Source organism: Marmota flaviventris, chromosome 7 (genome assembly GCF_047511675.1).
Source record: "Marmota flaviventris isolate mMarFla1 chromosome 7, mMarFla1.hap1, whole genome shotgun sequence".
NCBI classification, from domain to species: Eukaryota; Metazoa; Chordata; class Mammalia; order Rodentia; family Sciuridae; genus Marmota; species Marmota flaviventris.
The window spans coordinates 19,123,491-19,139,023 of NC_092504.1; the positions used below are offsets into that span (position 1 = coordinate 19,123,491).

At 52.2% G+C, this 15,533-nt stretch overlaps 2 protein-coding genes across 3 annotated transcripts in view; one reads left to right on the forward strand and one right to left on the reverse strand.

Moving 5' to 3' along the window:
• Nucleotides 1–1,095: 1,095 nt before the first annotated feature.
• On the forward strand, nucleotides 1,096–6,500 carry Sod3 (superoxide dismutase 3). Its single transcript, XM_027935916.2, has 2 exons — nucleotides 1,096–1,196; nucleotides 5,012–6,500. Exon 2 carries the CDS (start codon nucleotides 5,028–5,030, stop codon nucleotides 5,760–5,762), a length of 735 nt encoding a protein of 244 aa, XP_027791717.2. The 5' UTR covers nucleotides 1,096–1,196; nucleotides 5,012–5,027; the 3' UTR covers nucleotides 5,763–6,500.
• A 2,492-nt stretch (nucleotides 6,501–8,992) lies between these two features.
• The window catches only part of Ccdc149 (coiled-coil domain containing 149), a 93,439-nt gene continuing 86,898 nt past the window's right edge, over nucleotides 8,993–15,533 (reverse strand). For both annotated transcript variants that reach the window (XM_027945455.2, XM_071614194.1), the window contains one exon: nucleotides 8,993–13,550. In XM_027945455.2, coding sequence (XP_027801256.2) covers nucleotides 13,117–13,550 — 434 coding nt within the window. In that variant the 3' untranslated portion in view covers nucleotides 8,993–13,116. The remainder of the gene's footprint in view (nucleotides 13,551–15,533) is intronic.

The window sequence follows — 15,533 nt, forward strand, 5'->3', positions numbered from 1 at the left end:
CTTTCCTCTGCCCAGGCCCGTGTTGGGGACCTCACAGGGACCCTGTATTTCCCTCCCCAGCTGCACTTCTCACTCAGCCCTGGCTGTATCTGTTGACTCTGCCATCTCCCTCCTGAGGTTGTGAATCCCAAGGGGCAGGGACTCACGCAGCTCTGGGTCCCTGACACAGCATGCAGCCTGGCTGGGATGCAGCTCCCAGTCAGCACTGGTTGAAGGAATGCGGGACAGACAGGCAGTGGTGAGTGCCTTTCCCAAGTGTGCCTTTCTGGGAAAGAGAGGCGTCTATTTCTGGAAAGAGCTACTGGGATTGAGTTCATGGCAGCAAAAGGAAAAAAGGCCACCCTAGAGGGAAAGGTCCCTCCAGACCACACACTCTTTTAAAAGGCTCCTCTGTCATTTTAACAACAGCAGTGACAACAACAGGGTTACTGTTATTGTCATTCTGTGTAACGTACTAATGACATTGTTTACGAGAGCTAGGCACTGGGTTCCCACTTGACATGTTTATCTCATTTGATCTCCGTGGTGATCACTCAGGCTAGCCAGCATCCCGTACCCATTTTACAGAGATGGAAAGGGAGGCACAAGCAGGGACGTCACGGGGCCAGCTGCACTCAGTTGGGAAGTGACAAAGCTGGGGCCTTGCAGCCTGAGTGTGTGATCCCTGCCACACTTGCCTCTCACGTGTGCAAGGTGTGGCAGCACAGTCCTGGAGAAAACGCCACACACAGCTGCCAGGTGCCTGTGCCCATCTTCGATACACGTCAGCATCCAGAAAAATGAGTCAATAGCTGCGGAAATCAGGAGAAAATAAAGGGCCTCTCAATAAAGAGGCCATTGTACACCTCTCCCAACAAGCTATTTTCTCTCTCTTTTTTTAGTCCCCCGCTGTGGCTGAAGGTCAGTGGCTCCTTCTGCACAGACCAGGGAAGTCAGGACACTTGGCAAGAGAGCCCGGGCGGGGGAGATGCGGACAGAGGAGCAGGAGGCCAGGCAATTCTGCAACAAGGGACGTCTGGACGCCTTTTTTTTTTTGACGGGCCCAATGACCTTCTTCCCTCCTGCTAACCACTCCCCAGGCTGGGCCGGCTTTCTGCTGGCTCACAAAGCCCAGCAGGGGACAGCCTGCATTCCTCTGGTGGCCAGCGCAGCTCGGGCTCCGCAGGAGGGAAAGTGCTCTTGGAAGCCCTGCAAAGGTGGGTGCCAAGCTGGGGTCCATCTTGTTCTTCCCCAAGTGTCCCTACTGTGAGCCGGGGCGGGGCACAGGACTCTTCTTGGGAAAGGACTCGATCAGGTTCCTGGGAGAGTAATGACACCTGGCTGCTCTGAAGCTAGGAGGGGACCCCAGGGACAGGGTGGGGGCCAGGAGAGAAGGGGGCAACGCGGTGGGGGGGGGGAGAAAAACTGCTTCACCTTTGGGTGCACAGAGAAAGGCCAGTCCGTGAGGACTTCAGTGTCACAGAAAAGAAATCTGATGGAAAGCCTGTCCTCAGGACGCTGCACGGCTGGGTGCTGGAGCCCTGAGGGACGGCACATGCCTACAAAGCCCCCTGGTTAGCAAAGGCACAGGTCAAGCGCCTGGCCAGCTCTGGCTCCCAGCACATGCTCTTTCCTGGGGGCTGTGGAGGGACTCAAGCACCCAAGCCCCAGAAGGAGGTGATCAGGAAGAAGTCCAGGGAGTCAACAGGAAGGCAGGACAAAGTGACACCAGTGTCCCACCTCTGACATGGCCTGCTACGGCATGTCTACTGAAGCTTCAGGGAACGGGCAAGGAATTGGGGGCCACCCAGATACTGGCCAAGAGGAAGATAAAGGCTTGGTGGCTTCCTTTGATTCAGGACAAGGCTCCCTGTCCCTCCCTGTCCCCCCACCCCCCACCCCCATAGCTTTGTCCCTACAGAACTTTGCACAAAGCAGGCTCTCAAAAAGCCACTTGGTTGTTTGCTGTCTCACTGGGCAGGAGACTGTTCCAGAAGACTGAGCTTATGTAGGGCCTCCAGGGGCAGGGGGTGCGGAGGATGCAGAGGCTTAGGAAGTAAGGACTCTAGTTTTCCTGGGTGTGAGGAAGCATTTTCTTTTCCTTTTTAGATTTAAGAGGAAAACACCTCTTTAAACTGTTTATTATTACCCTGGCATTCCTGCAAAGCAAAGCCCATTGAGGCCCCCAAACAAGCTGGTTTTGCTCTGTTTGAAGAACTTTCCAGGTGTAGGTGCTCCTGAGTGGCAGGCTGCCTCCGGACAAGGGTCCCTGCTGACAGAGAGCTCCAGGCCAGGGCACACAGGAAGACCCCCAGTTCCTAGAACCTCCTCCTTCCATTGGCTTCCACAGCCTCTCTCAGTGGGTGGTCCTGACATCTCATCTGCAGCTTCTCTTTGCTGACTACCAGCTGCTGTTTGCTAAGAACTTTCTAGCATAGGCTCTATGCTGCCTGCCCTAGAGAGCTATGCATGTGACGACTGAATCATGGGCACAGCACTTAGCGCCGGTGTAACCTCCGGCAGGACACTGGCCTCTCTGTACCTCAGTTTCCTTGCATGTTGGGATTTAGACAAGACCTGTGTGTTCAATAAGGGTCAGAAATTCCAAGGGTCTCTTGTAAGCCTGATAGCAAGATTCTGAGGTAGGTGTCCCTAGCTGTCTGTGCAGATCAGAGAGCTGAGGCTGGGGGTGGGGGGGTGGGGAGCAGGCCTGGCTACAGTTTGCAGGCAGACATTTATTCGCTGCTCTCTATAAATATGAAAATGGCACTTAGAGCGTAAGTGGCAAGCGGGCTTTGGATTTGTGAAGCCAGTTCCAGAATCCATTCCTTTAATCACCCATTCTCAATTGACTTTCTGTAATGCTTATGTAAGGAAGAGACACTCCATCTTAGAGCTTGTTTTTTAAATGGCCAGAGGTGTTGAAGAAGGACTTGGCAGAGCAGGTGACCTTCGAACCAATTCTTTGGGGGCATCATTAATCCCTGTGGGCAGATTTTAAAATGTGAAAGTAGCCTGGTTTATAAATATCTCACTTAATCCTTACCATGATCTTGGGTATTATGACTGGCCTTATTTTACAGGTAAGGAATGGAGGGCTAAGAAAGTCAGTGGCCCTGTGAAGTTATAGTACAGTCACCCTCATGTCCTTGGGTTCCACGTCTGTGGATTTAACCAACTTTAGGTGGAAAATGCTTGGGAAAAAAATTACTGTGTCTGCTCTGAACATGCACAGACTTTTTTTTTTCTTTCCCAATTGTCATTATTCTCTAAACAATACAGTATGACAAGTATTCACATAGCAGTTACATTGGTAAATGCAGTAAGTAATCCAGAGATAGTTCAAATATGCCGCAGAATGTGCGCAGGTCACACGCACTCCGCCACTTCAGATGAAGGACTTCAGCATCCACAGATTTTGGAACCCATGGGGCGGGGCGGTCCTGGGACTATTCCCCACTGTACTACTCAGTGTTCCCTGATGGAGCCTCAGAAGTCTGCACTTGTTGCTGCTCCTGTCCTCCTGCCAGGGCTGATCAGCCACGCCCTCCTCTCTGTTAGCTGCCTCCACTTTGGCCAGAGCTTCTGGGTTTCTTCCCTGGTCTCCCTCAGGTTCTCTCCAGCTCTGCTTCTCTGGGTCTCTCTCTCCCTAGATTATTACCACCCCCTCCCTGTCCTCTCCATCCCTAGAGCCCAGCCTTTATCCTTTGTCCTGCCAGTGAGCTTTATTTTTCAATTGACACATGCTATCTGTACATGTGTAATGGGATACCATACACCACTATTTCCATACATATACACATTGTATAGTGTCCGATCAGGGTGAGCATGTCTGTCTCCTCAATTAGCAAATCTGCATGGTGAGAATTTTCAAATTCCTGTCTTCCAGCATGTTTGAATACACAATACTAGACAAAACAAAACACCTCTTATCACCTCCTCTGATTAAACCAGCACTAGCTCCCTAGCCAATACCACCCCCTTAGCATGGCAAAGTCATTTCCTCTGTCCCTGGTTCTAGGTTCCCTCTTGAGCCCCAGCTCCTGCCTGGTCAAGAGAGGCCACACAGGCTGGGGTTGTGGCTCAGTGGTAGAACGCTTGCCTAGCACATGTGAGGCACTGGGTTTGATTCTCAGTGCCGCGTATAAATAAATGAATAAAAAAGGTCCATCAACATCTAAAAATTATTGAGAGAGAGAGAGAGAGAGAGAGCGCCCCACACTCTAGCCACACTGAATTTCCTCCAACCTCAAACTGTAACCTTTCCCAGCCTGTGAACATCCTCTTGTCCAATAGGCCTTCCTATCTGGCTTTCCCGGAAAACTTCCATCTTATGGAACCCAACTAGAAAGTCAACTCCCCTGGGAAGCCTTTCTAGAGTCCCCCAGGGAGATGGGCATGTCTTTCTCTGCCCTACCCCAGCACAGGACTCCAATCACAGGATGGTGTTGGAGTGACTTGTACCCAACTGTCCCCCACTTGGTGTCCTCTCTTAGCAACCAGATACATGCATCCTATTGCCTGCTGTGGGCCCAGGTGCTGGGGATACCCAAGAAAGCCCAAATTTGTATCTCTATAAACCCCAAGTCTACCGCAGCGGGCGGGCACTGCAGGGAGAGGGCACAGTACATGCAAATACCAAGAAGGCAGGGACCTAAGTCGCAGGTCTGTCTGCTGGAAGGATGTAGAAAGAGCAGGGAGGGATGCGGAGGGGCAGGCCTGGAAGGGTCCTAAGACACCCCGCCCCCTGCGCCCTGCGGCCCACTCCTTCCATGCCAGGGACTCAGGGCCTCAAAGAACCCAAATCGCTGGAGACTCAGATCTCTCGAGATTTTTCAGCTGGGGTCTCTTCCTTTATTACACCCAGTGCCCACTACTCAGCAGGCCCTTGAGAAACAGCACAAAAGCACGCTGGGTCCGGACGCCCCCTGGGAACTTGGGGGGTGGATCTGACAACGGTGGGGGTCCTTGCGATTGGGTATTCCCAGTGACTAAGGCTTGCTCCGCCCCGTCCTCGCGGGGGCGCCCGCAGGTGCCTGACCCCGGCCATGCTGGCCCGGCTGTGCTGCTGCCTGCTCCTGGCGGCCCGTCTCTCGGACACCTGGAATGTCCCGGAGTCCGCGGGGCCCGGCTCCGACGTGGCAGAGCAGATCCGCGACATGTACGCCAAAGTGCTGGAGATCTGGCAGGAGGTCGCGCAGCGGCGGCCGGCGGCCGGCGGGCCAGACGCGGCGCTCCACGCCGTCTGCCGGGTGCAGCCGTCCGCCTCGCTGGACGCCGCGCAGCCGCGGGTGAGCGGCCTGGTCCTCTTCCGGCAGCCGGCGCCGGGCGCCAAGCTCGAGGCCTTCTTCGACCTGGAGGGCTTCCCGGCCGAGCCCAACAGCTCCATCCGCGCCATCCACGTGCACCAGTTCGGGGACCTGAGCCAGGGCTGCGAGTCCACCGGGCCGCACTACAACCCGCTCGGGGCGCCGCACCCGCGGCACCCGGGCGACTTCGGCAACTTCGCCGTGCGCGACGGCCGCCTCTGGAAGTACCGCGCCGGCCTGGCCGCCTCGCTCGCCGGCCCGCACTCCATCATGGGTCGCGCCGTGGTGGTCCACGCGGGCGAGGACGACCTGGGCCGCGGCGGCAACCAGGCCAGCGTGGAGAACGGCAACGCCGGCCGCCGGCTTGCCTGCTGCGTGGTGGGCGCCAGCGGCCCCGCGCCCTGGGCGCGCCTGGCGCAGGAGCACGCGGAGCGCAGGAAGCGGAGGCGCGAAAGCGAGTGCAAGGCCCACTGAGCGCCACCCAGTCCCCTGTGTCCCCAGCCCCAAGGCCCGACACCTTGCGTGCCCCTCACCTGACACACCCCAGAGCCCCCCACGCCCACGCCCCCGGCTACTGGAGAGCTCCTTCTGCCCCTTAGACACCCTATGTACCCCAGGACCCTTCACACGGAGACACCTCCACGGGCCCCAGACCCTCTCCACACCAGAGACGCTCCCACGTTCACAGAGAACCCCTCTGTGTCCATAGAAAAATCCATCGTCCTAGACACCCCTCTGCCTCTGAGTCCCTCTGCACCCAGAGACACCCTATACCCTGAGGTGTCCTCCATGAGTGCGAGACATGCCCCTTTTCTATCCTGAGAGCCACACAGGATCTCTGAGTGGCTGTCCTCCAATACCTCTGAGCTCCCTGCACACACCCCTCCCCTGCGCCCCAAGGCGCATTGAAATATGCCATCCATCGGAGTCCCTTCTCCTGTGGTCCTCCCTGACCTTCAGCCCCCACCTACTGCCAAAGACCCCTCTCTGTCCTGAGGACCTTCTCCTCCCCACTTTTCTTTATTCCTAGGCCCTCTGAGAGTCCTCTAAGGCTTCCTTGGGCCCTTCTCTCCTGCTCACAACCCCCCTGCAGTGCCGCCCTGTTAGGTTTCTGGCCTCCACCTTCTGCTGTCTCCCAGACAGCCCGAGAGCGCTGCTCTTTGGGGGGATGTTTAGCGATTTTGTGTTGCACATTAAAAACGCAGCAATTCAGTCATGCGTTTGGGGTTTTGGTTACTTTTTATTTGTTTGAGCTCTCTCTTCCACACTCAGCTGTAATTTTTTTTTTTACTTTTGATTTTTTTTTTTGAGATAGCAGAAAAATATATATATACATGTTTGTTATATGTAATAATACGTAAGCGTGTGTGTGTGTGTGTGTGTGTGTGTGTGAGAGAGAGAGAGAGAGAGAGAGAGAGAGAGATACACATCCCAAATTCCTTTGGAATCCAAAAGGAGGGGAGAAAAACATCTGCAGCAAGTGCCCAGGGGAGTGATTTCAATGCCAATGGCCAAGGTGGGATGAGGCAAGCACCAGCCTAGCTGGGCAGTGGCCTCTGCCTCTGAATGCAGCCTTTGGTATACTTCCCAAACATCCAAGTCATTACCAGTCAAGCCATGTGACTGGCGAGTTTCAGGGCTTGGTGCTGGCATCCGAAGGTGCTGGAATTATCTGTGCCAGGACAAGTTGCAAAGGCAGAGGGAAGTGGTGGGCCCCAAATGCAGCTGATTTTGATTGGGGCTGGGGTGGGGGTCCTGCTCCCTTTTTGAAGATTATAACCTGTACACACACTACTAGAAGAGTCTTGGCATGCCCCTTCATTCACCAAACAAAAGCACTTGTGGTAACTGCCTCCCCGGAGACCCACTTCCCAGCTGTGGATATTCCTCCCTGGATGCTCAGAGGCCATTTCTCCCAGACTCATCAGGCAGTGAGTCAAACTGAACCACAGCCAGAAACCCATCCCCATTGGTTATTTTTGCCTCTAAGGAGGACTAACTTGTTATTTTAACATCTTGCCTTAAACCCTAGTGACAACTGGAGAAAAAGGCTGGTGGCTTTGCTCCACCACCTGGTTCCTCCTAGTTTGAAATGTTCACTGGAAACTTCCGGGTCAGCACTGAAAGGGCACTAGCAAACGGAGTCTTTAAATATCCTGATCTTAAATGGACTGTTTGCTTAGATGCACAATAGAAAGTTGTGAAAATGCAGCAGCAATTACCCAGGAATCCTCAGGAGGGGAATAAATCACCCCCACCCTGTCTTCCCCTCTGCTGCCCAGAGAAAGGTTGACTCAGGATCATCAAGGGGGTTTGGTTTGTGTTTTCCCAAAGAATGCAGGTGCTTGTTAAAGTCTTCTGTTATTAGTTTTCCTCTTCCCCACCCTCGGCCCCTAGACAGGGCCAGGGAGACCCCTTAGCAGACTCATTCATTTCCCTTCTGTTAATGGGAGTAGGATTGGCACATTATCCTGGGAGGCTCCAGAGGCCAGTAACAAATCGGAGGGCAAACCACTTTTCTGGGAGGGCAAAGGAATTGTCTAGCACAGCAGTGGCCAACTCAGGTTCAGGTCAGAAGGCTGTTTGAACCCTAGCTTTGGAAGCTGTGTGACCTGAACAAGTCATTCAACTTCTCAGAACCTGAGTTTTCTTATCTGTAAAATCAGATCCTCACACTGGATTGTTCTGAAGATTTCATCAAGTATTATTCATAACAGGTGCATAGCACCTGCTTACCTGATAAAGATCTAATGAATATCTAGTTAAAGCAATGGCTCAAGTCAGAAAAACAGCTCCCTATTAATGGACTGGGCTGACTTAGAAGACAGTGTCATGCAACCAGAAGGATCCAGGTGAAGGTGGCTACCTCTGAGGTTTCCAAAAAGGACTTCTGCATCCACTGTAGCCACTGAATGGCTGGCTGAGATGATCCCTGCTATCCCAGCTCCTGGTGGGTGGCGGGTGGGGGTGGATTGATGAAGGGAAGACCGTGAACCACAAGGCAGACATCTGGCTCTTGGCATAGAACCTTATGGGTGCCACCAAGACATCGGACCCTGCATGGCCTCTGGAGTCTATTTTTACTCCTCGAATCTTACAGATCTGTTTTGTTAATCTCCTTATATTTGCTGTTTTGACTTCCCAGCGGCTTGCTAATCAGTTTGCCTATTTGACTCACAGGGTTCGAGTTTGTCACTGGGACTTAAACACACACTTGTTTTGATTTCTTTTTGTAAAATTAGAAGCGTTTGATGTAATGACTCTACCTAGACACAGCTGGTAAAGTGAGAATAATGTTCAAGTTTGCATAGTTTAAACACAATGTAGACAATAATTAGAAATGCTATCTTTAGATGTTTAGGATAAGCTTTTTCTCAGAATTGCAGTGAATTTTTTTTTCCCCTGAGCGGGGCTTTTTAGTGCATATACACAGAAATACTAAAAACGTAAGAAAATAGAGCAAATCAGCGAGCACTTTGGTCAACTTGAAAGACTGCAGGAAATAAACTAACTGATTTTAGATCTGCCTTTTTCGACTGAAAGCATAAAATCTTTACATCCCCCATCTTTTTCATGACTACCAGATGATAAAATAATTTTAGGTGACAGATTGGATGAGTTGCTACAATACCGTTGGAAGCAATCTTCAGCCCCTGCAGGGAGAGTAGCAGGGAGAACAGGCAAATAATATAATTAATCATCAATTTCAGGAAAATTATCACATTTTTATTTCAGGTAACAAAAAAGATATAGTTGCAATACATGATGATCACAGAACCCAATCTAGCAAGGTCTGCCCATGAATAGAAGTTCCTTCTTTCTTTAAATAAAAAATTTTAAAAAGCCAATTGTTTTAACTTTAATAGGCTATCACTGGCCTTGGATAAGATCCCCAAATATATTCCTGAGCTCACAGATTCTCCAGATCAAGCCATCCAGCATTATGCAGACTTTCTCTCTGCATCCAGAAGAAAAATTCTCTTAGTAAAGAGGTGATATGAAATGTAAGACAGCACATCTGTATCTATCACTTTAAATTGCCTTCATGCTGTATCAACTTGTTTTATTTTGTGAGCCACAGTAATATTGAGAGACGACGCCTTCTTGTTTTTTTCGGTTTCTCTTTCTAATTAGATTGGCTTTGAGCTCCCCATCGCATCTCTCTGATCTTCAATTTTTTCTCTGTGCAGAAAGACATTTAGGGAAAAGGGAATGTATTAAAGCAGTGAGTTGGGCTTTGACTTTTTGGGATCCTAACTGGAGCTGTCTGAAGCTACCTACCCTCGGTGTTAGTAAGGAGGAGGACTGATCCAGATGGAGGATTCCAGAATGATACCCGAGAGAGAAGGTGCTCAGATAAAGAACTTTTCTGAAGCGAAGTAGGTGCCGTCACCCACAGTGCTGTAGGAGCAAGACAGCCAGAGGGACAAGGGAAACTGTCATTTTAAAGAGCCAGGAAAGATGCCCTCAATAAGCAAGCGCCTGGTCTTTGAAGTTCCTTCAAGAGGAAACAGAACTTTCCATGCCGTATGATCAGCAGGGTGCAAACGCTCCCAGTGGGAGGAACTCATGGGAAAATTCACTCCAAAGTGCGAATGGCTGATGGCAGAGCCTGATTCTAGAACTTGGCACGGGGATGGGGATATGTGTTTGGGAGCGGAGGCCATTCAGGTCTCTGGCCAGTGGTCCTGGGGCAAGCTGTGGGAGAAGGCAGGGGAAGAGGGTGGCAGGTGGGCAGGGAGGAGTGTGGAACAGGAAGGAATCTGGATGAGAAATGCCTGGTTTACAAATACCGATCATTTCCATGTGCCTTAATTAAAAGAAAGAAATAGCATCCCCAGGAAGGCAGAGTGTGGGAAGAAGCCTTCATTAGGAGAACGGCCAGCTCAGCTGCATTTATCCAGACTCTTCTGCATTCTGCAGGCAAGCCAGCTGGGACAATAAGTGGACAGACACACCTGTAGAGTCTAACAGGCGGGAGCCTCTGCCTACAGAGCAGGACAGCTGCAAGACCCTAGACACGTGAGGCTCAAAGTCTAGCTAAATCTATTCCAAGTCTCCTATGCCTCGAAAACATGGTCTGCTTTGGCCTATTAACCCTTCAGTGCCTGTGCATCTGGGGACAAGACTGCTCCCCAACCCAGAGAGTAAGTCTCGATGGACTCAACCCCATCACAGGAGAACCATCTCCTTGCCAGGGACTGGTTTAGACATAGGCATGTGACTTGGTTAGGTGGAATGTGATGATTCTGACCAATGAAATGTGGCAGGAACTGGGTTCCTTGTTCCTAAAGCACCCACCTGCATATGTGGGGAGAAACTTCCTTCTGCCCTGGGTCATGTGTGGCAGCAGGTGGTCCCTGGAGCTGGCACAGTGTCTTGTTTATCATGGGGAAAGTGAACCAGGGACATGGAAACCCAGATTGCTGCTGACTTTCTGGAATGAACCAGCCCTGGAGTGCCCTACTTCAGAGGTCCTTGTTATGCAAGAGAACTCACTTCCCTCTTGTTGACATTTCTGTAAGGGTGACTTGCTGCTGAGAGAACCATGATTGGCATGGGGTCATCTGGTGGAGTGGGGACAAGAATGCCACAAACTTTCCCAACAACTCTTAAGAAGACAGGCAGACAACCACAAGAAATTGCTGATGCTCCCTTTAATGTCTGAGGGACAGGCGAACAGTGTTGGAGGAGACATAGTGTCACACACACATATGAATGGCATGTTGGACTTGGATTCTATGTGACAGGATCCTAACTCACTGGCTCCTGGTCTGTCTAATAACACATGACCCTCTCAAGCTAACTGTTCACAGAGAATTTAAGTCAAAGCTCCCTTTGTCCCCATCTCCCCAAAGCCCAGGCTCTCTGGGGCTCCCAGAGCTTTCTGGTCCTGATGACATGTGTTAGAGTTTCTCATAAGCTCTGCTTTCCAAAAGGTGATGAATGAGGCCTTAAAGATAAACACTTGGCTAACTGTGTGTCAACATCAGAACTTCTGTGTGGCAAAATTTTTCTTTTTGTTATTATTGTATTAAATCTGGTTGTGTTTTCGTTTGGTGGCTCTGGTGTCCTGTGCAGTAGTTGAGGCCCAATTCAGAGAAGTTCTCGACTGCTGGCCTGTGTGAGATTCGGAGCTGCAGAAGCCACCTCCCCTGAGCAGGAGTTATGGGGTAGGTCTGAGGGGTGATGGACAGACTGGAACACAGAGGCAGGGACGGAACACTGGGGGTTCTGCAGTCAGGGACTGAGGACGTGTCCTCGTCCCAAGGAGCAACAGGGTATGACTCCAGGACTCTCTCGTTTCTCAAGGGGGGTGACCTCTGGTGAGTGGGAGAGCAGCAGCTGGAGGCCCTCACAGTGGGTCCTTCTGGTTGCCCTCCTTCCTCCTTCAGAGTCAGGCAGTACAATATCCGATGGGCTGTCATTCAGCCAGGAGAGGGTCACAGGAGATGAAAACCACAGGGAAATGCAGGCCAGGGCTGGCCATCTGTACAGGTTTCCCACCCAGGACCATGGCCCTGGAACAAGCTTTGGTTTCTTAGGATGAATTTCCAACCTCCGCCACCTTGGGAGGCTCTCTTTTCCCTGCAGGGGGCATTTCAAAAGAGTGACTGTGGTTCAGACTGTGGGATGCGGCACTGGACCATCCTGGGGGGAGGAACCTAGCCCGGCTCAGAGAGAGGTCTGCGGGCTGATGCTCTGCAATTCCCTGAAGCTCTGGTGCCACCTGGAAAGGCTCATTTCATCCCCAAGGAAATAGCAGCTGGGGTGGGGTGGGGGGGACTATTCCCTCTTTCTGTGCCCTTGACCTTGTACACTTGGTTCTCAGTCCTGTCATGGGCTGCGCTGTAGTGAAGTCATGGTATTTTCCTCTCTCTTGCCCTGTAGGGCCATGGGCTCTGTCTTGTCTCTAAAACCCCAGCATCTGGTGGCACAGGGGCAGTGGCCTGAATGTTCTGAAGGAGTGAAGGGCTGGTCCAGGAAACTAGACTGACCCAGAAGCAGCAGCTCTTCCCCAGCCCCAAATGGCAATCAAAGCAGGTAGGTAGCACATGCCGAATAGGGAGGCCATCATTTCTAGATCTAGCCCTCATCTCATCTCAGAAACAAACGTCAGAGCACCACTGGGGTCCCCTGCCCCTTCCCGTCCTCCGGGCTCCTTCACTTGAGATCAATTAATCCCTCTGCCTCGCAGGCTGCAGAGGGGCAGGGGCTGAGGATTCCAAACCAGAAGCCAGCCTTGTCAGCCCGCCCAAGTCCCCTTCGCCTGCCAGTCTGCGCTGTGACAGACAGTGCTGCCGGCAGGAAGCCAGGAACACCCACGCTGCGAGGTCCTGGGGCCCTGACATGATAGAGTGCAGCCGAGGGCCCTGTGGACACATTACACTCAATTACACCTCTCCCTCCAGCCGCCTCGCCATTACCACGACGGAGGCCTGATTAAAACCCCGTCCCTTCCCAGCTCTTCCCATAATTTTGATCGACAACATTAAATGCTAATAGAAAAACATCTTATCTCGAATAAAACAAATGCTGACAGAAAGACGGATGCCGCGAACCAGCCATATGGCAGCCACGATCCCCGCGCCCGGCCGTGTCACAGCAGCGCGTCTTCCAGAAAGAGATGACGCCGAGAAGCTCGAGGACCCGCATTGAATAAATCAAACGGTTCCGGCGCCCAGTTTGCAGCGGGAACAGGGTTTTCTTGTTTGCACACGCGGAGGTGTCTTAGGAGAAAGCGGCCCGAGAGCGTGTTGGACGTCCCCTCCTTCCCTTACCGTCCCTGGTGCCTCCAGTGTGCCATCACGTCGGACCCTGATCCCTCTCAAGTTGGCACGGCGCTCTTGGTGTCTCCACCCTCTGGGACCCCTTCGCCGTCTTCGCGTGTGGAATCCTCGGCCACTGGCTTGGTGGCCTCCAGGCGGTCCAGGGGAGACGTGGAGAGCTCCCCCCCGGAGGCCAGGCCCTGCGGGGACAGCCCTGGCTCGCTCCTCCGGCCCTCCGTGGGACTCTCTCTCCTGACCTCTTCCAGTCCAGCGGCCGCCTGTTCCTTTGTCAGTTTAATTATTTCCCTTCCAAGCCTGTTTACTTCTCCTTCCGCAGAAGGTAACTGGGGTAATGAAGGATGAAAGTGCTCTCGCGGGTTCCCGGGGCTCGGATTTGCTGGGGAGCTGACAGCGGGCCTCACAGCATCGTCAGGCGCTGTCAACACCCCGGCGGCGGCCAGGCTTTCATCTCCTTCTTGCTTCTGAGCCTCCCCTGAAACAGAACGCAGACAGCCTCAAACCTTGGCAGCAAGTCAGCGCTCGCCCCTCCTCTCCTGCCCACCTGCCGCCCCGTGGTGACCGGCGCAGGAGCACCCAGGAAGAACCCCTCTTGCCCTCCCCTTCCATGCATTTGGGGGGCCCCCGCCCAGGGGAAACACTGGACCCACATTTAAAGAGTGAGTAAATGCTCCCGTACTGGCTGTCGCTGATGAAGGACAGGGTGCACGGGGTCACGTTCATGATCCTTCTGCTTGAGGTGCCTGGCCACCTCCTCCTCACCTCGACTGGCCTCCCTGTGACCAGACTGTCATTGGGCAGCTCAGGGAAGACCTGGGGCTTTTTATAGTAAAGGAAGGAGGCTCTGAGCGCCTCCAGGGTGAGAAACAGAAGGCCAGTGTGAGAGGGATTTAGTGTCACTGCGTCCCTTACTGTCCTCCATCAGCACCTCTGTTCTTTGATGTTTCTTTAATCTCAAAGAAAAGATTATGTGCAAAAGCAGCTTCATGTTCCCTCCTTCCACACTAAGTTACCGTCCCTGAACACCTTTTCTATGTGATGCAAATTCTACAGCTGCAAGAAGAAGGGGCAGGAGACAAGGGGGAGCCCTGGATACACCTTGTCACTGTTTCTCTGCTTGATTACTTTGTAATCAGAAGGACCTGTCTGGCCTCTGATTCTCAGATACAGAGTGAGGGGAAGGACTCCCTCCGGTGCCTCCCAGACCTAATGATGACAGACAGCAGCTTGGTGGAGTGATCTCGGAGGGCCCAGACCTGAGTCCAGCTGCAGACTGCTTCCCACAGCCCAGCTGTTCTTAGCCCTCGGGCAAAGCAGTGATGAACCTTACAGAAGAGCACAGTTGGGCCTGTTTAGCACAGGCCCTGGCTAGGGGTGGAGGGCCACACTTCCTGGCCCTCCTGAACGGGGTCACAGTAGAACCCATTCTCACTGGGTTTGCCATCAGACACGTGCAGGTGTGTTTTCAGGCTGCATGCTGGATGTGGGGAGTGGATGAACAAGCAGGGGTGGGGACAAGGTAGAGCATGTTCTAAACAGGTCATTTGCTTGCTTAAAACCTTTTCCTTGGAGGCTTGGAATCAATTTCCATTCCTTTCACTTAGGTCTTTGCAAGGTCCTGTTTCACTCTGCAGCTTCGGTTCCCAGGTTCACTCACATACAGGTGACCTTCCAGGAAGGGGACATGCCTTTTAGGTCTCTGATGACACCGTTCAGTTTCTCCCCTCTCTAAAGTGAACCCTGCCAGCTCACACATGGGTGCGCTTCTGTGCTGGGTACTGAGCTAAGCATTTGACAAGTGTTAACTTATCCAAGAACTTTAAGTCCATGATTACAGGAGCCTCGGCTGGCTGGTCCGAATTATCGGACACATTGTAAGCACTCAAGAATATTTTCAAAAATAGGCCTTACTTTTCTTTTTTAATGAAAGTATAATGTGAGGAGATTGGACAAATCTACATAAGCATACAGCTCTGCATGATCAAGCTTCCCGTTACTACAGCCAATACCTGAGACATCTAACTTAGAAAGGCTTATCTGGCTCTCAGTTTTGGTTGGGCCCATCACTTTGGGCAAGGCAGCACATCGTGGTAGGAGTATGAGGTGGACCACAACAGCTGCCTCCTGACCAGGAAGCAGAAGAGAAGAGAGGAAGGGCCCAGGCTTCCACTGTTCCCTTCAAAGGCACCCCCCAATGACCTGAAGACATCCCTCTAGGCCCCACCTTTTAAAGTTTTCGCACCTCCCAGTAACATCTCCCTGGGGACCAAGCCTCTAACACATGATCTTAAGATGCCACATAAGATCCAAACTATACTAAGAAAAATGAATTTTCTCAAAGTGAATACACTAACAGAACCAGAAACTGGGATGAGAAACAGAATATTACCCATCTCCTCCAAACACTTCCTAGTCTAGTGCCCCCAGAATCCCTGCCTGGTCACTTCTCTAATCACTA